This window comes from Nesoenas mayeri (assembly GCF_963082525.1).
Source record: "Nesoenas mayeri genome assembly, chromosome: 7".
Lineage (NCBI taxonomy): Eukaryota > Metazoa > Chordata > Aves > Columbiformes > Columbidae > Nesoenas > Nesoenas mayeri.
Genome location: NC_137551.1, coordinates 10,317,741 through 10,345,062, shown reverse-complemented (window position 1 = coordinate 10,345,062; position 27,322 = coordinate 10,317,741). Strand labels below are relative to the sequence as shown.

Sequence of the window (27,322 nt, the reverse complement as noted above, 5' to 3'; positions counted from 1 at the left end):
TGACTTAAAGTGTTTGATATGAAAGACTTGCTTCTCCCCCAGCCCCTCTCCAAACTGGGAAGATCCACCACAAGACGTGTTCCTTCTAGGCTTCAGAGAACTAGAAAATATTTTTTTTTGTTTTCCCTCTTTCACAGTGTATTTTGCTCATTTCTTTCTTCTGTTAGATCCCCACACTGAAAGTCCAATTGCATGCTATTGAGGTTAGTGTTTACCCATAGGCATAATTAGTTTGTATACAATAGATTAGAACAAATTGTATTTAAGCAAGCTAAGAAAGTGGAAAGATCATTTTGTATCTGGACCCAAGGCTCTAAAATCAAGTTTATTTCCAACACCAAACACTATACAAATACCCTCTATAATTTTTTTGAGATTCATAGCTCCTCTCTTACTCAAGTTGCATTCTCAACTGCAAGGTTGCATCATGGACTTGTGTGTTTGTTCTCCACTGTTGCATTTGGAAAAGAATGATCTGGAAGCAGGTGTTAGGCAGAGCTTAGAAGTAGAGGTTAAACTGACCTTTCCTTGTGTCGGAGAGATATCCTTGCTCCAATGTACTGTTGAAGCATTAATGGGATGGATCTTACAGTGAATAATAGGAAATGAATCATGCTTGTTTAATTTTTTTATTTTTTTTAAACTCTCTACTAGCCTAAAAAGAAATTAATCTGGCAGAAGTTGCATGTATTGCATTTTTTCCTTTCTCCTGCGTTTCTGCCTTCCCTGATTGCGATGACAGGGCATAAAAATAACAAAGATGAAGGAATACTTCTGAGCTCCCACTCTGCATGCCATAGTCCCACACAGATAAGTGGAGTGCATCGAGTCAGGAGTGTGTGTGCACAGTCGTTCACATAGGTGTGCGGGGACAGGTGAATCTATAACACCGTCTCCCTGTTCTTGAAATTATATTGCCTATTCCAAAGGCACTGCAAAGTAATTTGGTACTGTAGATAGTGTAAAACTGGTATTTTTCTGTTAAGTCTGACCTGATTTTAGAGAGAGAGACAAGGAGAAAGAGAAGATTTAGTCCCTGTGTGTCTGCCATATGCTGAGGGAGCATTAGTTTGCATCTGCGAGTGGCAGAAGTTGGAGGATGTGGAACCTGATCTGGTGGGATGATGGGGAGGAAAGGATGAAGGCTGCCAAACAGTTTTTTTTCTGGAAGCCCATGCAGCATGTTGCCTGAAGGGTTAATATAATTTTATCTGTGTTACTCTCGTTTGATGAATCCTGTAGGATGCTCATATTTATCTTTATGACCATGTATTTTAGAGTGAGTGTTTCTAGATTTATTGAGAAGTTGTTAAATGCTTAAGGGCTGTTTTACAGTCAGCAGGTAAGAGCTGATGTGGTCATACATGTTGATATTAGCCCTGCCTATGTTTTTAGTGTACAAGTCTCATTAAAATCAATGGAAACTGTAGAGCTGGTTGTTCACCAGCTAGTGTTGAAATCTTCAGGATTAAATGTGTTAGCCAGTAAAGGGAGTTTCCTCCGTGAGTACTGGACCAGCATGCTTGAAATAAGCAAAGTAGAAAGGAGTCATCAAACAGAGTTTGCACTGGATACCATGGTGACAAGGGTGGCATAAATGCTTCAGTTCCCATCATTGGGTAGTTGCAGAGTTCCTGGACTGTGACATACTTTTCCCTTCAATGAAACTTTTAAGGAGAAATAGTTTAAAAAACAATTGTTAAGGGGCCTTATTAAAAAGTATTTAAGCACTAATTATTGTGTTTGCTCTTGCCCTTAAGGATCAGTGCACAACCAGTTTCTTTCCTTGAGAAGTCCACCTTACACTGAGATAATAGTGCCTATTTTAGTTCTCTGTTTCAGATTGAGAGTCTTGATGGGCTGTAGGACAGAGGTGGGTTGGGGTGTGAAAGAGAGTGGGAATATAAGCTGGAGCAGGATGAGGAGGAAGAATGGGAGCCAGGAAGCCCCAGAGGGGCAGGGGTCAAAGGCAAGGACAGGGCTCACTAGGGTGAGTGGAGACTCACCACATCAGTGGTGAGCACTGAACATTAACCCATACATTTGTTCTTAAATAATTAAGTGTATAAATGAAAGATGGAGGCAAGTGTGGCAGTCGCAACCTTTCTGAAGTAGGATTGCCAATAGATTAATATTTCATTCTGCAGGAAGGGAGTTTTTTTACATGGTGAGGTTGAGGTCATTGTGGACTGTGGTTTCCTACAGAGCAACCTGAGAAACAGAGCAGCTCTGTGTTAGTTATATTTACACTGATTATACTGCTGCTAGGGGAAAGATTTCCTTCCAGTAATTCATTCACATAGGGCCATTTTCATGTAAAATCCACTTGAAATTGCACACTGAGCCAAAGTCAGTAAGGTAAAAAGCAGTCTTTCAAGTGGTCCACTTAACTGTTTATTTTTCCTATTTCATCTAAAATGGGAAAGACAATGAAAGAATCATGACATCTGGCTGAGGGGAGGTTAAAGGTCTTGAGGTTTTTTTTCCTTAGCAGAGATATTTTTTTGATACTGTAGAACCTAGTTTTCAAAATGAGGGCTTTATTTTTCAAATTGCTGTCTTATTTTCAAAGTAGGTATGTGTAAGCTTTGAAAAGTTAGCATCCCACAGGCTCACTTCACTTGGTGGTTCTAAGGCAGCTTTGATTATTTAAGTAAGCTTTGTGCCATCTTCACATAAATTTCACAGAGTCTTAGAATCAGATGCACTCGAGTGCAACATTAGTGAGTTCACACCTTGCTGAGGGCAGCTCTAAACACCAAGGTGCAAAACCGTTGTGAGCTTTGCACTGCCAAGAATGGCAAAAGCTGAGGGGAGTGCGCTGGGCCCTGCTTGGGGTCCAAGACAGTTCAGGGATCTTTCTCTTCAGGGCTACATGTAGGAAGGGAAATGGTACCCACTGAGAGCAGCTGAAACCTGGCTCCTTGTGCATCAGGTGTGGCTGTAGCTCTTGTTCATCTAGAATTTCTGCCAAGATCCTAGATATTTAATAACTGTTATCAGACTTGCTTTTGAACTTTTTGAAGTAACATAAAAATATGGGGAGAGTGCTTGTGTGTACAGATATAAATGAAATATATGAGAACATATTAATTTTCGCATTTCATGTGCATTTGTTCCTGTAATTAGTGATGGCATTTCTCATAGATTTCATGGTGGATGCTGACTTTTTTGTAAGCAAGGCTCATGTCAGAAAGGTGTGGCCTGAGAAGATAAAATTCTAGTTGAAGTTCCTGAAAGTGTTGCAAAATGGTACAGCTGGGTAGATGTTTTTGGTGAAACATGCCTAGGGCAACACATAATCTGTAAAAGAGTAGAGTGGAAAATGGGGAGGGAACAGCAGGATGAAGGACACTGCTCGGAGCTTGAACTATTAGGCTATCAGCTGTGCTGCTGGAAGTTTTCTCAACGGGGTGATACAGTCTGAGCAATTGAGCAGGAAGATCATAATTTTTTCTGGACTGTAGAAGTGCTGTGGCTGTTAGGAAAGCTCAGAAGAATACATATTCAATGTATTGTTGACAGTGTTGACAGGACAGAAAGGAAACAGCAAACAGTAAAGACGATATCAAGAAAGGAGCAAAAACTTTTTGACTGAGCCAGTGTATAGATATTAAGGTATCTGGGAAAGAGGATGGAAATCCGCTTCTGTGGTTCAGCCAGAGAAGAAGGGATGAAAGAAAGACCACATGGTAAAGATACTGCATGACAGATTAGCATTACTGCAGATCAGAAATGTTAAATCTTGTCTGCAGTAAAATCTCTTATTAGAACATGCCATTTTGCTTAAAGTAATTTAATGAGCATGTATTGCTTTGGATTACAAGTTTTCTCACATTCATATTCTAGTCAAAATGACAAGCATGGTTTTTCCAGGACAGCTCTCCCCAAGATGATGGGAGGCCCTGGCTCAAGTTGTTGTTTTGTTGGATTCCCTGAGCTCTTATTAATATTAATGCTTATTGTGTTCAGTAATTGGAGACAGACTTGAAATGGCATTTAGTCTTCTCATTATGTTTAACTGTATATTTTGTCTGTGCTCAAATGTCTCATTTTACATGAGAAAAGGAAAAGGTAAGATGACCTTTATGCAGACAGAGGGTTTGCGATTCCTTCCTACCTTAAAATATAGTAGTGCTCCTCACTGATATTTATACTCTGAATTTGAAAAAAGAAAATAGGAAAACTAGGCTGGCACTATAATTATTGCTGATCTATAGTTTATGAAAGAAAGCAGCAAAGCTGAAATTGGAATTTTAGAACTCTGTTAAAGACTTTGACACCTCAGTCTACCTACTGAGCTACTGCCAAATAGATACACAATTGAATCTTTTTTATTCTAGATGACAAGATTTGAAATTAAATAATCATATTTCACTCCTAACTGAATTTTAGTGCTACTTCAAAAGGGAATGATTAATTTTAAATGCTTTCCTGGATATTCATTTCCTTTAAACTGGAAATTGCTATAATCAAAATGAAAACTCTTGACAGGGAATTTGAATGCTCTTCTGTTTCTCACCATAACTTTGTTTAATAGACATCTACAGTTTACTGGAGAAGAGCCATTCTAATTTCTCACAGGAAATGAAAGCAATATCTATATTAAAACTTCATCCTGTATGGTGAATGAAGGCTAGACTACATACTACTTTGCTCTTAAATGGTGCTTCATGATTTACTTCTCACAATTTATTGTGTGGAAATATAAGACTTCAGATAGATTACATGAACTATATGAGCAGACAGTGAAGATTTATTCCAATTATACAATTTCGATTGTTTTTTGAAAAATCGTCTGTCCTGGTAAAGTCTTTGCATAAGGTATTTGACTGAAGTCTACTCAACTTGTCTTTGGTAGCTATCCAGTAAGAACTATAATAAAAGGTTTTGATTTCTTACAACAATTAAGATTGCCAGAAAGCTTTCGGGTAGCCTGGTATATGGTTGCACTTATACAAACACTGATAAAAAAAGTCTCTGTCTGAAATAACTTAGCAGGTTATTTAATGTGATTTTGCACATTTATACTTCTGGATATTTTTGGTCATCTATAGTGACATTTTATTTTGGGATAGGGTTCTCTTAGAATAAAATTGTGTTGTAGACCTGATATGGACTGATTTTTAACTGATTTCTTGTTTGTAAGTAGGAGCAGCCTGGAGTGGATCTTTCTTATGAATTGAAAAATGGGCAAATGTCTTGGTTCCTGTGTAAATTCCGTACCCACAATCCTCAATTTTTGAGACTCCTGCAAAAAAGCCCCTAATTATGTTATGGTAATTGGTCATTTTTCTACCTGAATAACTCTTCCACAGCTTGAACTTCTTCCAAGGTCATTTTCTCTGTCTGCTAGAGTGGCATATAACACCTCTTTTGAGTAAACTTTTAATTTCTGATGTGTAAATAATCACTATCTCCCATGTACCTTAGGCAATGTAGCTTTGCTTCAGCTGAATCTCTGTGGTGGTTGTTGTCTTTTTTTGGTTTGTTTGCTTTAATTAGTTGTTGTATAAGGTTTTATTAGTCCTGTGCATTCACTCTCAGCTTTTTGTTTGCCATTTACTAATACGTAGTATCATGTACAGTCTGAAATTCAGGTACTGGATATGGCAGTACCATTCCCACCATTTGATTGATTGTAACTGTTGAATCACAGCTTTGATTTATTGTAAGTCTGGGCAGTGAATGTGGGTGATGGATCATGATGGTCATGATATTTCAGAAGTAAAGTTCAAATTATATTTTAAAAGAATTTTCCCCTCCTTTGAACCATCACATTTGTAATATTCCCATAGAGTTTATGGCAGCAGATGATTATAGTAATTGGTTCTTTGAGGGTTCTATTATATTAGCTTTATTTTGCCAATATAGCTTTTGAAATACTGGATTTTTTTGAAATTATCAGCAAGAATTGATTTCTAGAAAGTATCACTGTTAATAATTTGTCACAGAGTGCAAATCATTTTAATCTATCCAGTCCTTGGATGTTGAAGATTTTTATATTGTTTGATTTTTTAATATCATAACTGAAAAATGTGTTATTAGACTAGCTAGTATCTGGTTTTAAAGTTGAGCTGATGGTGCTATTTTGATTGTCTTTTAGTACTGTGGGGTTGGTAAAATCCTGGGGCTGTTCTAAGACAGGCCAGGGAGTGAAACAGCAACCAACATTGGCAGAAGGGAAATGCAGCGTCTGACTTGTATAGCTGTACAGGGTTTTGTTGGGATGGAATTAACTCTCTTCATAGTGGCCCATACAGTGCTGTACAGTAGCTTATGGCAAGACTTGCTGGTGTTCCAGATGAGAACTCAAGTAAGGAACATTCTGTAAAGGACAATACTTTATTTACTCAAATCTAAAACATCTCCTAGTACAGCACATTGCCCCAGCCCAGGAATAGATATAGCTGAAACATTTTGTAAAATGCATTGTCATATAAAAGGAGAAACATATCCAACTTTTAAATGGGCTATGTGGAGGTATAGTTGATAGACAAGGCAGAGAAGACAAAGCTACGGATGTGTGGTGTGCCTGTTCCCTTACATGATTGTCTCCTATTATAGAGGACTACAGCGACATACTAAAACGTGAGATTTTTGCTCTTGTGTGCCTCCAGTTTTCTGAATCCCAAAGAATGAGGGTCAGTCTGTCCCTCTGCCAGGACTACTTACATGGACAGACTTGAGTACACCTTTCAATATCTAAAAGTGAATGCCCATGTAACATCTCTTTTGTAACTTTAATGGTATCAGGTAGATCTGGTATTTCTAGGTCTTACTAATAAGCATCATCTCAAGTCTTCATCCAGTAATGTTTAGGTCATGTCTGCTAATGACTCTTCCTCACTCCTAAATGAGCCAAACAACTTTGGAAAAATATTTTTCCTCTTTACATGCTTCCATGTCTGACTCTTCTTGCCAACTGCTGCTTTATCTTAGGTCTTGCCCACCGAGCAGTAGCTTTTAGTGAACCTATTTGCACTTACAAATGCCCTTTCTTGCATGGAGAGGGGAAGAGAGCAGGAGAGACAAGCAAATGTGTCAAATTGATCCACCACTTGGATTAAGTAGGTCTCAGACATTTGTATTTTGATGAAATATAATGCAGGGAGTTTCTGAGCCTTTGGATGTGTTTTCTTAATGATCTATTTAAAGTCTGTTCATGTAGAATCTGGATAGTTTACCTGCTTGAAAGCATTTTGACTCTTAATGATTCAGATGGGGAATGGAGGCACAGACATTCAGAATGAGATTATTTTCTTTTACAAAAGCATTAAAAATATTGAATTGCTTAACAGTTTTATTGGGACACAGACTGGAAAGTTCTGAAATTGTCATGAGGCATCTATTTGCAAGATCAGAGCTCTAAGTATGTCAATGAATATGTGATCCTGTGAGCCAGAGGTGGGACAGAGACCTGAAGGAGGGATCCAAGATCTAATGTGGATTCTAATGTGACACTGAAGAGTATATAATTTTACTCTAATGTTTTCTTTCCTCACCTGCCCTTTCTGTTTGGGTTTGTAATTCCTCAGAGAAGGAATCCTCTCTCATGAAGTGCTGACAGGACCTGTTGCTGGTTAGGTGACATCCAAGTTAGGCCTCCATTGACTGTTATATCGCAATGGAGTAAACACAGGATGATTTGATAATGAAAAAAGGTGAAGAGCATGGGCAAGATATTTATTCATATATGCCTTCCATATTGGGAACTTTTTTAGATAAACTAATTATTTAATTGTTGAAAAGATTCTTTTTTTCTTCCAGTAACAGTTGGGAGTTAGGTATCTGAAATCATAGTTACCCATATCATTACTCTTTACTATTTAGGCATTTTTTAATGTCTAAATGGAGTCTGGATGTCTTCAGTCTTTCTCGCTTGTCCTTCAGGAGCTATGCTTTTTTTTTATAATAGTCACATGACCACTTACATTGAAAATAAGTATATGGAATTTAACTTTCTAATGCTACAGCTATTAAAACTGAATAAAATTAATCACTGCCAATGTTATAAATCCCATTTTAATTGTTTTTATATTGCTAGGTGTTCTGTGGCTGGTGGCCAAAACATTCAACTCTCTCTACCTATACCCTACTGATGAACAGACTCAGTGTTTTTATAATTTAAATCATGGGTCTATTCATTCGAATAGCCCAATACTTTCAAAGTTTTTACTTAGAATTACTTTATTGTTTTCACCATAGCTCAGGCACTTGGTAAAGGCTAACATCAGAACTTGAATATTTATAAGCATGATAACACAATTCCTTAGATGAGTAATAAGAATGCGTATATTCGTCCAGTGTATCAGATTTAATAACCTTTATCATGATCAAAATCTGCTAGTACCAAAAGACTCCTTGCCAGTGCTTTCTTAATGTTATTGCCTTTCCAAAATTGTTGGATGGTGTTTGCTGGAATGACCACCTGCAGAGAAGGGCATGTCAGCCTGACAAACACAGACTGGTGAACACACTTGGCTACAGATTATTCAGGATCAAGACAGCAGGAAACCATGGAAATAAAAAATAAACCTGCTCCTGTATGGAGAATTGGAATTTCTGTCTGTAGAAATTAAACAGCCCACCTCTATCGAAATGGAATGTTTTTGACCATTTCTTTCTCCATCTGGAAATGGTAGACCACGCTGTCTTTTCTGATCATAGTCTGTGTCAAGCAAATGGAGGGGAAGGGAGTACTGTGCCAAGCACTCACACCTGCTGAGCCTTAGAGTCCACGTGAGAGGTAGAGGCTACCATCCTCCCAAATGTGATGAGGTAATTTGGAGGTGTGCTAGGGAACACCATAGAATCATGGAACAGTTGAGGTTGGAAGGGTCCTTCAAAGGTCATCTAGTCCAACTCCCTGGCAATAAGCAGGGATATCTACAACCAGATCAGGTTGCTCAGAGCCCTAACCAGCCTGGCCTTGAATGTTTACAGGGATGGGGCATCTACCACCCCTCTGGGCAACCTGGGCCAGTGTTTTACCACCCTCATAGTAAAAAAATTTCTTTGTGTCTACCCTGGATCTCTCTTCTTTTAGTTTGAAACCGTTACCCCTTGTCCTATTGCAACAGTCCCTGATAAAAAGTCTGTCACCATCTTTCTTATAGGCTTCTTCTACATACTAAAAGGCCACAATAAGTTCTCTCCAGAGACTTCTTTTCTTCAGGTTGAACAACCCCAACTCTCTCAGCCTATCCTTGTAGCAGAGGTGTTCCAGACCTGTGATTATCTTGGTGGCCTTTCTCTGGACTCCCTTCAACATGTCCATGTCTTTCCTGTACTGAGGGCTCCAGAACTGGACACAGGAGTCCAGGTGGGGTCTTACCAGAGTGGAGTGCAGGGGGCAGAATCACGTCTCTTGACCTGCTGGCCACACTCCTTTTGATGCAGCTGAAGATACAATTGGCCTTCTGGGCTGCAAGTGCACATCTTCCTAAATGCAGCAATATATTAAAAGAAAATATACTGTTAAACTAAAAGAAAACCCCAGCATCCTCTTTAGAATTAATTCCTTCTTGTAGGGAATAATCCTGACCTGATAACAATGAATTCTTAACCCTCTTCATGTGTTTGATCTTGCTTAAGTGGCACAATGGATTTTCAGAAGCTGACTGTTCAGTTTTTGAGTTATAGCCAGGTGCTACCCTACAAAGCAGTGATTCTCCAGTCCTGGGGAGGCCTTTGCAGAACAGAACACCCCAGCCACCCTGGTTCCTGTCCTTCCCCTGTCTTGTAGATCTGCCCTCTCCTCCATCCTGCCGTCACCTGCTACAATAGCTCTGGAAGGTGTGGGAAAGGCAATACTCATGTGAAGTTGATGGGGACTGCAGGAGGCATCTCTGGAGATGGAGGAAATGATCTTGGCATCACTGTTAATGAAATGTATGTTACAGTGTTGCCTGTAGCAAGGGAACTTTTGAGGTAAGTTGGTCTGCAAGACTGAGAACATGTGAATCAGGTGGGGTTTTTGGTACTCTCTGCCCCGCTGCCTGGCCAAGTCCCTTCCAGGGCAGTTATCACCCTGGTCATCTTGCAGTGCTTTGGAGAGCTCTGCCAGCTATTTTACTGAATCCCTAAGGGAACCACACTCTGTTTTAGAGTCACTTTAAAGTGGGTAGAGTCTTTTGGTGGGGAAAGGGAAGCTGTCATAGACTATTCATGACTATATGATAGGATGGACTTAGAGGTGACGAAGAGGTGAAAGTAAGGGTGCTCTGGTGCAGAGGTGAGTAGATGGGGACAGAGTTGAGTTTAGAGAATTGCTCAAAAGAAAGAAGTGACATTAAAGATTTGATAACCGCTGCTGTAAAGAATGATACATTTTTATTTTATTAAGTTTTAATTAGTTATATGCATATATGGAAAGCACAAGCACAGAGTTATCACTTTCCATGTAGTGTTATCCCTAAAAATTGTATGGGATTAATTTAATGAACCTGCAGGATATGGAAATTTGAATTTTCAGTCTAATGTGACTTTCAGCTGTTGTAGAGGCTAAAAAGAATCTGAGCAGCTTTAAAGGGAAGCTTGACCATTTTGTTTGTAACAGTAATCAGATTAAATGAAAATTTATTAGAGAACTAAAAATAGACATTGAAATATATGTGTATATAGAACATCAGAAAAAAGAAAGAGGTAGTATCTGTCTAAAGACAGATTGGTGTTCAACCTTGTTTTTTAATTCTCCATAGCATAACTTGTAAATTTAACTTTTCAGCCCTATTATTTATGTAGAAAACTGCATGCAATGGCTGCTTATATCTTTAAAGGTTATATTTGCAGCTTATTTTCATCTTTGCCCTGACAATAAATTATAAACACAATTCTAAATAGAAAAAAAAGGGATGTTCAAATCCTTGTCTTAGGAAAAAATCTACAGAATAGGAACTTCAATTTAGTGGTTTTTTAATTTTTTTCATATATATGTAATCCTATTCAGTTAGCTGAAGAGAATTGTAAATCAAAGTGATTATTTATTGCAATGGGAATAAGGGATAGGTTGGATACAAAAAAATAAAAAAGAAAGAAAAGAAACTAAGATATGAAACATCAGAGACCGTATCAGATAAATATCACAAAAAATTCATTTGCAGCTGTGAATTATAATACCAGAAACAAGGAAAAGTTTTAGAACAGTTATTCTGCAAACTTATTTTTGACATAACGTGTGTAAAATGCAAAATTTTATCATTATTTAAATTGGTTTTGGTATGATTTATGTAACTCAAACAATGTGATGAAGTTTTTGTGGGATATCGTCCAAATACAACACAGATTTTTTTTTTTTTTAAATGTTTTAACCTGGAGCTTTCAGAGTATCTGAGTTTTTATACTGGTTATTTTTAAAAAGATATTCTTTTATATATTAGGAAAGGTAGATTTCAGAGTGAGGAAGGAATTAAGACAAATATATACAACCTAGTTTTATTTCCTTGGGATAGATCCTTTCTGGAGTCATGGTATTGTCTAGTCATACAGACTGTGATATAGAGGCAACTGATTTACTTTCTTCTCAGTTTTGGATAATTCAGCATATATCTTTTCTTTTTTTAACTTCTGCAGACAAGCTGCATGAACCCTTCATAGAGATGAGAGGGAAATTTCCATGAAACCTTGTATGCGCTTCCCCATACTTGCACAGCCACCTCCTCACAGTGATGCAAAACTACTGAAGGTTTACTTGGTTTTCTGCTCAGTTTATTTTTAGGTTTATATTGTTGCTTTGTTACCTTTACAAATATTTTTTCAAAGTAACAGAAATGTTCACTGAATTAAAAGAATCAAAGATTTAAGGCCAGAATGTTTTGTCTCATTATGTAACACAAGCCATAGAATAGAACCCTTTTGTTTTCAAACTAAATTTATGAGTTCTCCCAGCTATTGCATATATTTTAGAAAAGTCTCATATGAGAACTTGTAAACATTTAATCTGAACCACCACATCCTAAGGGAAATTGTTCTAATCAGTTCGGTTGCTTTCACTAGTTTAAGAAATGTGTTTTATTTGTTTTAAGGTTGTTTTGGTTCAGATTCTGCTAGCAGACCTTCCCCTGCTGTTTTTCTGCTCAGTGGGTTGTCTATCAGTTTTGTCCTCGTTTAAATTTTTATTAGACTTAACCTTCTTTTCTATAGACAAAGGAAATTGAAGCTCTTGAGTCTCTCACTATAAAGCTTCCCAGACTCTATAATTTCTGTAGATCTGTCTTGGGTTTTTACCATCACGTTTGAAGTGTAGACACTGGAGCTGCCCAGCCATGTTGCAGCAGTTGCCTTGGTTGTGCTGGTTTAGTGATACTAAATCTCGGAGCCTGCTCGGTATTTCCTGCTTACACTCTGCTGAAGGTCTGACCTCCTCAGGAGTCTATGAGTCTCTTTCTCCATCCAAGTTAATATAATGTAGTAAAGACTTGCCACAAAAGTAAGCACTGAAATCCTTTTCAATTAGAAGTTTTCAAACAAGACTTAGAAATAATTATTTAACTTTAATTAATTAATTTATTAAAAAATTATTATTTACTGGAAGAACCCTCCACAGCAACATCTTTTCTTTTCCTAGCTGTGCTTTTGGAAGTCTAGGAAAACAGGCTGTCTGAGCATGAGAAAGCAGTGGCATTCACAGAGGAGGAAAGTTGTGCTCTGTTTAGTGTCCCATCTTTGGCAGTGAATATACAATTCACAGATATATCAGGGAGAGGCACAGTGGGAAGGGGACCTCTGGCCTTGTGAGGGACAAGAGAGAGGAGGAAGAGGAGGAGCTGGCATCCATGTGGAAACAGGGAGATGGTGGTGCAGAGGGCAGAGTTTTCTAAAAGTGCAACTTAATAGGTTTTGTGAATGAGATCATCCATGTTGATGGGTGCTTGTCCTGGAAAACTGCACATTACCTGAAGCCTTGCACAGTGTGGCTGATGCTTGATTATTGAGTAAGCATTTAAAGCAATATGTATCTTTGCTTCTGAGAGAAGGAATCTAACTGCTTGAATACAGAACAGACATTATCATGGAAGGGTAACCTCCCTTGTCTTGACTCTTTGTTTTTATTATTATTATTATATAAATACATTTTTTTCACCTGCTAATGGAAAGATTGTTCCAGTTTTCCAGAATCTAAGCTTGAAAGAGATGCTGTGATATTTTGGCTGCTCATTTGGACTATTCTCAATAGCTTTTGGTGTGTGGGGTGTGTGTTGGTGGTGGGTTTTTTTTGTTTGATTTGTTTGTTTGTTCTTTTTCCTTCAGAATCAGGTCAAAAATGTAAATGAAGTAACAGGCGTGAGGACACACTTCAGTTTGTGTTTGTTTTTTCCTTTCTATTCTTTAGTAGTTGTTAAAAGAATTTGCCTCCATATTCCCATGGCTCTCTTCAGTGCCCAGTTCTTTCATCTTTGCAGTCAACCTTGCTATCTCTCTTCACATCTCTTTAGCCCATGGGACGATGCACTTCACTAAATCCACTGCAAATTTCAGATGATTCATTCTCTTCTCTTCTAAGTAGGTTTTTTACTCACTGTCTCTTCAAATTGTCATCAGTATACTGCAAAATTCAAGAAGTCTTTCCCCGCCCCCCACTCCCAGTATGTTTATCCTCAATTAACTAGTCTATGTTCATTCTAATATTCCTCCTTTGGCTTCTGCACTTAAATTCTGCCATGTTTGCTCAAGGGAAATATCTTTATTGCTTGTTATTTATTGCTATTGCAATCGAGTCCTGTAATCCCCTCCCTGCCTCGCATACAACAGAGATTTAAACAGGTACTAATGTTTTTGGTAGGACTTCTCCTAGTTGAGGCTGGGAAAGAGTACTTATATCATCATAGGTAAATCTCTCAATGTTGTAGAATCAATAAATCAGTCATTGATGACTCCAGATGAAAAGGAATGACTGCTCTATAAGAAGACAGTAGGGACTTATTCCACTCTTTAAAAGAAAATTAGATTGTATGTTTCATCAGTAAAATATAAACCAGAAAACTTACAGTGATATAAATTCATGTATGTAGATATGATCCCATTGTACTTTTATGAAATAAAAGAGGATGTGGGAGTTAACATATTGTAGGAAAATGTGAATACACAAAACAGAGAGACATGAGCCAGAAAGAACAGGAAAATGTTGTCTGTCTTTAAAAACAAACAAACCCCAAACCACACAAACACCAAAAACTCAAGCAAACACAAAAAAAAAAAAACCAAAAAAACAAAACCCAAAACAAAACATCCAACCAACCAACCAACCGAAAAAAATCCCCAAACACCCCAACAAAATGACAAAAACAAACAAGCATCAAACAACTTGGAAGACTTGGTAACAGGGGCTGAAAGAATCAGGATACTATTAGAATATAACCAGAAACTGGAGAAAGTGATATTTTTAGTGTTAGACCCTTTCTGCAAAAAAAGATGGAGGGCGGGGGGGGAAGGAAAGAAGCCCCTGCTGTATGAAGAATTTAATCCATGACCTCCTAACTCTCAAGAGCCAAACTTCCAGCTCTCTCTTTTTTCTGGTGTTAAAGCACATTTTGCTGGTCATTCATTCCACTCTTCTGAGCAAAAGAGCTGTATTTGTACAAACACTGAATACTTGTTTCCAGGGGAAAAAAAATGATTCTTTTTCATGCAAACAGTAACTAGTGTAATGGAGCCTCGGAGGTGGCTGGGATGTGAGGTTTCAAATGCTGTCACTAGATACTCACAGCAGTGGTTCTGGGGACATGTCAAAAGAAATGAAGTGTGAAACTGTGTCTGCAACCTCTTGCCAGAAGGTTTTGAAATAAGGGTGTTTCCAGCAGTTTACACGGCTGTCTCATTCCCTGAAGTTTACATCTATATCGTCTGCGCTGCTGTGGAAGTCATTGTAGCTATATGTCAGGAGATGCATCTAAATAAAAATTAAGGGTGAGAAGGAAGAAGGTGCAGATGAAATCTATTAATGTATTCAGCACCCAAGAGCAACCTCATGATAATGAGAGGAATGATTATATGAGTGAATGAAGAGATTTGAAGAAATACCTGACTGGAATGAACCTCAGTTTTTCTAAAATGAGGAGATTGAGACAATAAAATAAAGAAAAAGCCTAAGGTGAACAAAATCATTCAGTGTCATTTTGCCTTCCAAAGATTTCCAGCTGGCACTCTTCAGTGATCTTTCAGAGAGCTGGGTCACATTCTCCTGACAAGGTGTCTCTCATCAGGCCCCCTCCCCAAAGTTATTAATTGTATTAACGATATATATTTCAGACACAGAAATGCTTGGAAGTATTACATAGTATCAAAGCACTTTGATTATCATGATGATTAAATTCAAACCTTACGACAACTAAAAGAGGCACTAGCTATACCTGGAGCATGAGTGAGCTAGTAGAATGAGAAATGTTAGTCTTTATCTGGTCATTTTATGATTAATTACAGCATGTGGAAGTTATGTTAAACCTATAAAGAGGCAGAGTTTGATGTGTTGTGTTCCGGGAGTAAAAACCTGGGATTGATTCTACCTGGAGTGAGGAGCAGAATAAAAGATAAAAATAAAAACTCTGTATGTTAATCTGGAAACCTACAGCTGGTTCATCTGGAGTTCAAATACTTTCCGTTCCTTTATACTAAAATATCACATGGTTAAATTATTCTCATGAACTCAGCAGATCTAGGGTTTTCTCAGGAACTGGAATATGTAAAAGTGATATGAATTTACTAGTTCTATTTTTAATGTTTTATGTTTTCCTTTCACTGCGTTGTTGTAATGTAGTCTTTTCTTAAGGAGAGGGTTCTATTTTTCCCTCTCCAGCTATTCCACAAGAATAGAAAAAGAAGAGGTCGGTATATATGTTAAAATCTTGTCTTTACCTGATTTATGGATTTTTAGATGCCTGGCAGTAACATATTATCCTATCCTTTCTGGCACGACATCTTGTCCTCTTCCAAGCTATGGTTTTATTTAAAGTAACTGAAATTAGCACAGTGTCTGGGGCTGTGCACTATGTTAAGACGTGCAGATTTGCAAGTACCTGCATAGTGCTGCTCAGCCAGAGATGTTCTTCACAGCCTTTTCTGAAGGATAAAATTTTTCCCAGTGACATTCAGAATGTCTAATTCTTTTCCAGTAAATTAGAAGACATTAGGTAAGGAATTAAGTTAATTAGGGGGCAAAAATATAGACCTCACCATTCAAATGGTAACCTTAGGGTAAACTGGACTTCCTAACTGGCCTTCATATAAACGGCTGTAATCAGTGGATAAAAGCTTCTCAGATTTTGGACAAGTTGCACTGACGCTTTGAGTCTCACAGTCAAGTTTCAATTTAAATTTGCTGACTCATATAGCTCTCATTTCATTTACTCATATATATATGTAAAGGAGATGCTATAGCAACCCCTAATTTTATAAATGTTACCAAAGTAAACTGAGAAGCCTGAATAGTTCTTGCTTTTGAATGTTAAATTTTGTTGCCCTTGTCCAAGCACTTGGGTATCTTTGAGTGTAGGTTTCAAAAGAACTTTCTAGGTAGTTGCAACTGGAATTGTTTTGAGATTGCTGCCAAACCATGAGATGGTTTTGACTAATGAACAAAGGACTCTTACTGTACTTGAGTGTGTTTAGTTAAATTTGTGTGGGACACCCTAATGGAGTCAAAAAAGTCTGCATAGCATTATGCTCCCATTTTCCCATTAACCTTTTCTGTAGCTCTATTCCTAAGCCTGCAAATATTTCTCTTTGCTGTTGCTCTATAGAAATACAATAAAGAAGAAAAGCTATTGTTACAGATGGCTGTTAGTTTTCAAATGGAGTGCTTCACTGAAACCTGGATAATTGCTGTTGTGCCTGGGCACAGGTGAATGTTTGTCAAGGGCAAGTTCACAGTGCCTTCCCGAGCAGAGTTGTGGTTTGGAGAGGAGGGTTGCACAGGAGGATCTTTATTTTTTTTTTTTAATTTTTTTTTTTTTTTAAATAGCCGTTTTAAGAATGAAGGGCTTCACATCTAGGAAGATCCAAGTGTATTCTATGCATTTGAAGTGTTTTTCTTGATTGTCATCACAGGAATAATCCCAGTGTGTAGTAGTTTTGTGAACACCGAGCGTGTGGGAGGAGACTTGGCACTGAGTTTCCTCACATGAAGCTAAATACACACTTGAATGTTTGTAGAACTAAGGCTTAAAACATCTCATTTTTCAGCCTGTTAAAAATGTGTTACTTTTGTTTACACGATGATGGGTGGAGAATCTTTTGGCACTAATCTTGGTACAGTACACCACCACAGTGTTACCAGTTGTCTTTTCAGTAATCATTACTTGTTATTTTCTGAAAGCACGAAGCTAACAGAGGAATGCCTGAGAAGGTTTTAGCTGGTGACAAAGTATAAGCACATTCATATTTTCATTTTCTGACATGTTGGGTTTGGTTTTGTAGTGTGGTTTTTTTGTGTGTGGTGTGTTGTTAATTTTTGGATTTTTCCTTTCTTCCCCCTCTGGGATCAGAGTTGTGTTATTAGAGATAGGACTACTTGTATCTGCCATCATGCTAAAAGTAGTTGTCATAATGCAAATGCATAATTGGCAATTGACTTTTTTCTGTTTGTTTGTTATTGGCATATTCCTACAATAGGGACTAATTGACAGTCATTATATGTGACATGAACTTAGTTTTTGCTTTCAACTCCCTCCCTCTCCTGCCAAGAGATTTGTTATCTCAGTAGGGATCCTTCTCATCTTGCTTTTAACAGAAAAAACTGGAGAACAGACAAGTCTATAATTGATTTTTGTATCCTTTTGCGTTTTTGTGCAGAGTTTTATAGAGACTGGATTGCAAAAATGGGCTTTTAAAAAAGTAGAAAAGAAAGCATCCTTCTTTAATTTCCTATTTTTCCACATTCAATGTCTATATGAAAATGCACGTGGTGAGTCAAACAGCTAGACAAGGAAATTAAACTTCTGATACCACCATCCTCCTTATAGCCTGATAGACCTCATTTAAGTAAAATAAAGATTGGCTAGGGGGTGGTTCTTCCTGGGTTCTGAACTAAAAATGTGCACACCATTGTCCTTAGCTTGCCAGCAGGAGGCCAAATGTTTGCCAAGTAGTTCAGGATGGGTTTGCCAGGGCAGGTGAGCTCGGTCCCAGGCTCAGGTCCCATGTAAGCTGGAGTCCGTATGGTCCATGTGGTGGGGCGACGCAGAGCCTTACTGATGACTGCAGCCTGGCACTGACACGGTCAGTGAGAGCTGTGCTGACGGTGACAAGGCTCCAAGGCAAGGTTCGGATTCTATGTCCCTGTACCTACTTGTACTGAACACTCTGAAAAGCGACCACTGGAGTGAAACTGTGGCATCTGTTGAAGTGATATCTATAGTTCTTCGTGTAGAAGACCTGAAATAGTATGGAATTAGCATCACTAGGGACTTGATTGTCTAAAATCTGAGACCAGTTGAGAAATAGTAACCTTAAAGAGAATCCCTGTTTCCTCAGTGCAGACTCCATCCCTAGATGGTGCCAACAACATGAGAGCTGGCAGCTCTGACAGCCTTTTTGCTACTTGTGTGCCCAGGGCACCTTACTTGTACTTGAGCCTACAGAAATACTCCAGTAAGAGAAAGTTTCTTCAACAGAGAGTTGAATTATTACTTGGTTGACATGTAGTTAAGTAGATATAACAACAGGTAATTCCTGTAATGTGTATTTATAGTGTATACTTCATTGTACTGTACAGGTGTTTATAAAGTACATTGAGATCCTTAGCTGAAAGGTGTTGTGTGAATGCAAGCAATAATTATTGTTACGCTTGTAAAAGATTAAGGTCTCCCTAGCAGTAGCCTTTCCTCAAGGGGGGATTTAATTTCTTTATCTGCAGTAATTTTATTGTAGTCTCTCTTGAGATCAGAATGTCCAGTATTTAAAGTTGATTTAAACAAGAGGGAGACTCACTCTGCAATACATTAAAACAGGATGTGCTTCTACTTTCTCTTTGCTGGACACTTAACTACACACACATACAGAATGAATCTCTTTCAAATTCTCAGGTGATTTCTGTTTTTCTCTGAATGAGAAGAGATAGGTTTTCCCTCTCTATTTAAAATATTTCTGTTGCACCTTTGCATTTGTTTACCCCTAGTCTAGGGTCTCACTTATGAAGGACATACTTCATGTGTCAAAAGTACAATAACAAAACCTACAATACAGTGACATCTTCTTAACAGTAACAGCATTGGTGTTAAGCCAGACAAACTTACAGCCCCAGCTCCCTAAATGGACATTAGTAGTTCAGATGTTCATGTGAAATAATATGGCTTCAGGAAGGTGTATCTCAGCCCTCTAAAAGAAGAAAGCTGTATTTTCCTCATGTTTAGAATTGCTTGTACCCAACTGTAGCAATTCTTAAGCTCAATAATTTAACACAATAATTAAAATTAATATAGGTTAAAAAAAATTGTTTCAACTTAGGATTTATCTCAGCAAAAACATAGTTTCTGTCAATACAACTATTTTTGTCTTGTAAAGAAGATAAAGCCATAATACTGCATAGTGTCTTTGAATGTATTTTAACGTACTAACAGCAGTAGTGCGATAAGAAGATATTACATCTCATTTGAGTGGTTTACCATTGGGCCAACAGTGGCCATTTTTGCACTTGGAAGAATTAAATGGATGATTTGAATGGAAATGTTAGTTCTTCAGCGTATTTTTACATCAATTGTAGCATATGTCCATATTTCTTCCAACAGTAATGAATTTCCTGAGGTGTTTTCCCTTGTGCTTTTGAATGCTAAGTGTTAAAATACAGCAGGAGAGACCTCTAGTTGAACTTTCATGCTAAATGTGAAAGGGCTGTTGTAACATTTAAAAGGCTTTTGTGCTCCTGGGCCTCCTGGGAAGCTCCAGTTACCTTCAGACTGGATCACCTGTTTCAGGTGTGAAGCATCAGTTGTGCACAGTAACTTTTAAATATTTTTAATAATAATGTCTGCCTTCTATGGTAAGTTGAGTCTGCAAACATCTGTGTGTGCATGCATCACATCTAGCTTTATGATGTGTTTTGTCCCTTTCCCATCTGTTCAGGAGTGAAAATCACTATGATTTGTCACTACTCAAAGTTCTTTTTGTATTTAAAAGCCTAATAACAAAATCGATGCAGGCAGTATAACTGCCTGTAAGAATTTGCTGCAGCCATTACACAGGCTTCAGCCTTTGATATAACAAGGAGTTCTAAATAGACCTTTGCATTTGATTAATCCTGATACTTGTATCAAAACACATGTGGTGAGATTGTCAGTTTCTACAGAGAGGTGGTCAAAGGTCAGCCTGTGATCTGTATTTAAATGGCAAAATAATGTTCCCTGTATTTTTCAAAGAGTACATTTCTGATAGCCTGTTTTATTCTTTCCAGAAATCTCCAATTTCTTGCTTTTCTCTCATCTCTTTGAGAAGAGGCTGTGCAGCTTCTGGGTCTGAATGGCATTAGATAGTGACTGCTTGGTCAGGCAGTGCAGGTGCTGGCGCATTGCTTTGTGTTTGATTAATGTTAGGAGAACTCTCCAGGAGAAAAAGGTGTAAAAAGGGGAAAGGACAGTCCTATAGGATCCTGAACATCCCATATTCCACTTAAAATGCTGAAGGTGAACTGACCTGGAAGCTCATAGTTTCCACAAACTTGAAGGGAAACTGTGCTGTTCTGTGGAGTAGAAAGCCATTGAGGGTTACAGGATAGAAATACACCCATGTAGTGTATAGAAATACACTGAGGAATCCACTGCAATGTGAGCTGTGAATTATTGGGAGAATGTTAGAGGGAAGTATTGTCCCATGATTGCTCCTATTTTACACTCTGTTTATCAGAGACAGGTTATAGAGCTCAGCAGGGCTTCTTGTCTTGTTCAACTGTTCTAATATAAGCTGAATAATAGTAATAATAAAAAAAAAATCCAATTGAATTCATGAATGTATTGTACTTGCTATTATATGTACTTGCTATAATAACTATTACCTAGTTACTGAAAGGGTATGAAATTGGTTCTTGGTGCTTCTTTAGCCTTACCTTCAGCTCCAGCTTGGTGCTTCAGTTTGCTTCCAGTTTCTTGGCCATGTGCTGCCGTTATTTCTGTCAAGTGGGGTTAGGAACTGGTGTTGGAAAGACAATTTGTTGCTTTACACCTCCTTGAAATTCCTTTCTACAATGAGCCATTCTTAAAGGCCAGCTGTGCCCAACCATACAGCTGTTTCACACACACACAAAAATAGCTTAAAGCTGCTTGTGTCAAGGCCAAGAATCAGATCTTGTAAGTTTATGAAAGATTAATGCTCTGTGAACTTTTTTTATCCAAACAAGATCACAGATAATACGAGAAAAATGAATTACTTTCTAGATGACAATAAGCTTTACATATAGGTAGCTAATGCCACATCTAGTTCTTTTATATAATGTTTATGTACCAGTCTATCAGCACAGTGACCAGCCTAACCTGCAGCAGGAAATGATACGTTCCATTATTCTTTGTAGTACAATAAAGACCTTTATTTATGGCAAGCATTAGTTTTGCAGTCACAGTGACGGCGTTAGTATCTTAGCAGCATATCAAGGCTTTTCTTACCTCTTTGTAATAGCTATCCCTGAAATTGTCTCGTTCTTCTGTTGTCAGACCTGAACATATGGTAGATCTGTCAGTGTTAGGAAGGAGGCTCTCAGCCACAGAGTTTCTCTCTCCAGCCAGATGTAACAAAAAAGGCACAAAGTTCATAAGAAGTTCACTTATAGAGCTCTAGTGAGTTATTTCCAATTCCAACCTGCTAATTTCATGTGATTGTAGTTGACACTATAGTATTTTAAACATATCCAATTATTATGTGTTTTTACTGATCACTTTTATGAGAAATGCTCACCTGAGTGCATTTTGTACAGTGTCATTTTCCTTCTGGAGCACAGGTGTTGCATCATCTTCAGAAACCGATGTTCTCTAAAGAGAAATTTTCAAATATTATCTCTGAAATTCTGCTTGGCATGTTAAGCATGCAGAATCAGGTGGGTAATTAGATAATTTAAATAGTACTATGTGATTTTTATGGCTGAATATAGGGTGCACCCTGAACAAAACTAACTAATTGGAAATCTGAAGGCAGGGATAGTTGTAGGTTGTGTAGTTACATTTGTGTAGTTTCATTTGTCAGTTGTTCTAGACAGAAGTGTTTGATTGTGATTGAGTTTGGATCACTGTACTTTTCCTATAAAGTATGAAATAAATGGGCCAAAGGAATTATTTTATGACTAATAATTCAGGATAACACTCATGTTAGAATTTAAGTTTTGAATGAAAAACTTGCTGTCAAGATTACAAGAGACAGAAAGCACATATATTTTAACAGACAAAAGCATTTATAGAATCCTTTATTTTTATTAAACTCTGTGTGAATTTTATGACTCCTTTTAGTGTTGAAGAAAATGAAGGATTAACTGCTCTAAGTTATGAGAAGTAGGAAGAAATTCATAACTGTTCCTGTGAATATTTCTGTTTGAGCAGCCATGGAACAAAGTTTGGGTTTTCTTTTAGATTGCATGGATTTGTGATCTACTAAATGGAGTAAAAAAAATGAGGGCATCAAACTCACTCTCTTATGTGATATGTCATATAAAATAAAACTGAGCCTAATTCATTATGATTTATAAACAGATGCTTCTGCATATGTACATGTGTTTGTATATTTATGTTCTGATATATTTTAAGAAATGATTGCCCTCTTGGTAATGATTGCAAATAATTATTTATGAAAAAAGAGCCCATTATGTAGGCACCTAAAATTGTCAGTCACATCTGAAAACACTGCTCTTCAGTCCCCACTTCCACTTCTGAATTCCCAGCAAGCTTTCTCCTCCTCCCTAGTGTCGTGTAACAACAGGCACATCAGTCTTGAGGAAGACAGTATTGCAGTTCTTTCTAATTGCCAACACTGAATAAATTCACATTCACTTATACTTGTGAAAAACTGACAGATTGTCCTTGTACATTTGAACTTGGACAGTCTCTTCCATCTCAAATTTTGCTTTGTTCTCAAGCTGGAAGAGGTTTGAAGCTTTTCAGTTTTTCAAACTGGGAAATAAGCTATTTTCCTTGGGACTAAAATTTGTAAGGGAATACAAAATGCTCTTCCAAGTCCAAGTAGTCTTACTATGTTCATCATGTATTTTTGCGCTGGTCTATGACAATATTTCTAACCAGTAGTTCAGCAGGTCAGCTGAACACATAGGGCAAAAAACCTGAAGAAATATCAGCACTGTTAATCGTTTGTAAAGAGCTTTACTTTGCACAGTGATAACTTAGTATGCCTGCACAAAAACCATATAAAGGGGAACTTTGTTACTGCTTGTCAAGCACTGCAGTAGTTTTGAAGGACTAAACGTAATGAAAAGAAAAATCCTTGTTTGATGTATAAGAGATCCATAAAGTGAGCATAGGTATAGTAATGAATGCTAGTTTACTGAATTTAAATTAGCAAAACCAAACTTAGCTTGACAACTTCAATAGAATACTTAAACCTGTAAACAATAGCTCTTTGTCACTGTTGTTATTTCAGCACACCTCCAATATTTAGCAATTACACAAGTGCTGAAGTTTTTTGGCATTTTCCAGAAATGTCTGCATAACAATAAACCCCTTCCTTTCCTCAGTGACTCTGGATTTTAGAAAGTAAGCAGGTAAAAATGCTATAGATTTGCTTAAGTCACAGGAAAACCCTTAAAAAGTCTTATTTCCTGATGGTGGGGTTGGCTGGGGTGATGATCATATCAACTAAACCCCAGTTAAAAAGGTCAATGAAGAGTCTGCTGTGGTGGGCACATCCCTGGCTTAATTTCTAGTTCTTTCTGATGCTTCTCTGTAATTCAGCTGTTTTCTGAAGCTGAATTAATCACAGTAACAATCATTCTAATGTTTGAGTAGAAGTACAAAGCTATTCACAGTAACTTTCAGTGCTTTCTTTTGGATTGAATGTTTGCTAGTTAACTTGTTGACTCTAATATGTTGCACTTGTACACAACCTGAATTCTTTAACTGGTGTATCTTCACAAAGTGTTACTTGTGTCAGGTTTCACACAATGTTTTTTAGGGGAAGAAAAAAGTAGTTTCCACATATATTCTATGGTCAGGCAACACTAAGACAGATGGTGGTCTAAAAGCCCACCCAGATAAGGCAGCAAGGGATGCTCCTGACTTGAGTCAGACTGGTTTTCAGTCCCTCTGACTTAAGCAGAGTCTGTGGTATTGACACTTAAAATTTAATTACAAGTTGGTTACTTCCAAGATTTTAAAAACAACCTCACCAGCTGTTACAATCTACTATATAGAGATTGTTGGTGTACTTATAGTAAAGTTTTCTGAAGAGTGGGTTTTATTATGAGAACAATAAATGTACTCTAACTTACACAATTCATCTTCACCCACAAGCTGAAATTTGCTGATAAAAGTATGAGAAATTAATGTGAGAAGAGGGTTAAATACTTTCTTATTCAAAACAAGTTATATATGTTTCAGATAGAATTAAGGGCTCCTAATGACATAGTACAGATGTGATCAGGTCACTGTTAATTTTGAGAGCAATCTGGTTCAACATAAGGTCTGACCTTTTTCTTGTTCTAAATTTCACTACAAAATAAAACTTCAGACATTTATTCTAGAAAAATGCCGAGTCATGAAGACAGACTACAGTTTGAACCAGCAGATTCATCATGAATATTATGTGTGTTCCTCCATGTTAATGTTCTAAAAAAATATGGTTAGAAAAATATATTCAGTCTGAAGTTGAGGGGCAGAGCTCAAAGGAGCAGGTTTTGAAGGGGCTTGTTTGCATGATTTCTCCTACTGAAATTCATTTTATAATTATTTATTTTTTTTTACACTGTAATATATCCTAATAGTTTGGGGCTTTGAGTACTCTTTCACAGGTTTACAGGTTGATGGTCAACCTCTGGTTAGGGAAGTTATTTATAGGATGTGAAGAGAACAAAAGAGGTCAAAAGGAGGGCCGCGTATATTCTGGATATTGTAATTTTGACATGGAAAAAACAAGTGTGGTCTTATGTAAAACAGGTTGATGTAGAAGGAAAGAAGTATAGGAGTGAAGTGTGTTATTTTGGGGTGAGACTGTCTTTGTGCAGTGTTAAGCCCTGTGGCCTTGAGCCTCTGAGGGGAGGTATCCATACCCAGCCAAATACATCAACTGTCTCTTAAGAGTCACTCAGAGATCTCTGAGGAAAGGTAATGGATGGTCTCTACCTGTTGGCATTGACTATGAAAGGGAGCTGTGAAACATGACTGTGTGGAATACTCTTCTTCTGATAGAACTGCAAGAAAAAGTGTTTTTTTGCACCTAATTAGTGTCGCTTGCCTAATCAGTGAAGGTTGATGAAATGTTGTGGTTTTGTTTTTGTTTTGTTTTTTTTTTTTCTCCTCACCCCTTACCCCTTCCTGTGTTACAGATATACGTGGACTGCAGGGATTTCTTGATCAGGCTTCAAGACTGGGACTTGATGTATCATTACAAAAAGTAGACAGGAACATCAGCAGAGTCTTTGCCAACCTGTTCACTACGATGAAAACAGAAGAGCTGAACCGCTACCGGGACACCTTGCGAAGGGCTATCTTACTCCTAAGCCCCCGGGGAGCCCAGACATTTATTAATGAGGTCAGTGCACAGGTGGTTTTTTGTCATCAACATTTCAGGAACATATATGATGAATTATGTGATATCTTGCCATGTTTTCTGAAGCAGTAGATTTTGACAATGCTGTTTGGTAAACATCAAATAAGACTGTCAGACTCTAGTGTTGGAGAACTGAAATATCAGGTATGCCATGCAATGCATACTTAGTGGTTAATGTAAATGGGACAGCATGTGCTGGATAGGTGCTTTCCATATAATATATACATCTCTATGAGGCAATTATTTTTTTCTCTGGTTGTCTTCCATACTTTTGACCTGGATTTCAAACACTGTGTACAAGTTATCAGAAAACCTACTTACAGTCTGTTAGAAATGAAACCTAATGTGCCTGAGAGAGTCATCTTTTCTGTGGAAATCTCCAATGCATGTTAAAAGGGCATGTTATTGATGTTTGAAAGCTGAATCACAGTGTTTTTATGAACTATGAAGTAGAAATTATGGTTTTCCTTTTTTCTTGATGTTTTTTTTTTTTAAATCAATGGGGCTAATTAGGACAAGGAGGTAGCTGTTGGGCAAACTTTGTAATTAATGTTGTGCTATGGGCTAATTTTTGGCATTAGTTCATAGATCCAGCTTTCAAAATATGAAATAATGAATTATTTTACAGAGCTTTATATGTCAGAGTTGAGAATGAGAGTTGGATCCTCAACATAAGTTCACATGTAGTCATTAGCTAAGAATCTGGCAATGAAATAGGTTTGTTTGTTTGTTTGTTTATTTATTTATTTATTTTTTAGTTAACCAGGGATAAAACTGAACCAAGAAATTAAAATGTGGATGAAACCTGCTTCCAATTATCAGTTTTGCTGCATCATAGTCTGTTAAATTAAAAAAAAAAAAAATCAACTTAAATTAGCTAATTAAGTTTTTTTTATCATATTGGCATAAGTAAATTCTCCATGTTTAGGTTCACTGATGATTTTTTACAATATGGTAAATTTTATCATATAGGTACTTATATATATATTTAATAATATAATTTTAATAATAATATCTTTTTTCAAATAGGTAGCTTGGGAAAGACTAAGCACAGGGACAAACTCTACTCATGTTTGTGCATACACAGGGATCTTTGGGAGGGGAATGAGGCAGTACGTGTTCTCAAAGCATAGAAAGCTATATGCAGCTCAGGCAGTGATTTTATTTGCCTCATGGTAGGCCTCCAACAAAAATACACTTTGCTTAGTTTTCCATTGAATCCTAACAAAGTATCCAAACCAGGTATTAAAAAGAAATCAACACATGTTTTATTCAGACCCATGCTGGGGAGGAAGTCCGTCCCTCTTCAGTGCATGAGGCTCCAGAAATGTTTGTAAGAGTTACATGCATGCACTGGCAGGACCCTGCAGTCTCTCGAGTGTAAGGGCTAATGTATTAAACTGTTTTACTACTCACTTCACCTTAAAGCAGTGTGTATTATAGGCATTAAGGATAATGATCTTGATATATTTCCAGATCCCTGCAGGACTTTAACTGTGGGCAGAAATGAAAAGTAATTTATTTGGCAATCTTCCTGTATTGAATCTTGATTGATTCAGAAAAGCTTGATAAAAGAAAATTTAAATCTTAGAAAGGAACTCTCAAAAGGCTTGAGAGGTGAGGTGCATGGTGTAGGGAA

At 37.4% G+C, this 27,322-nt stretch overlaps 1 protein-coding gene across 1 annotated transcript in view; it reads left to right on the top strand.

Annotated features, from left to right (window-relative positions):
* Positions 1 to 27,322, top strand: part of GRID1 (glutamate ionotropic receptor delta type subunit 1) — a 524,523-nt gene that overhangs the window by 269,302 nt on the left and 227,899 nt on the right. Inside the window, exon 4 of the mRNA XM_080347389.1 lies at positions 25,460 to 25,665. Coding sequence (XP_080203515.1) covers positions 25,460 to 25,665 — 206 coding nt within the window. The remainder of the gene's footprint in view (positions 1 to 25,459; positions 25,666 to 27,322) is intronic.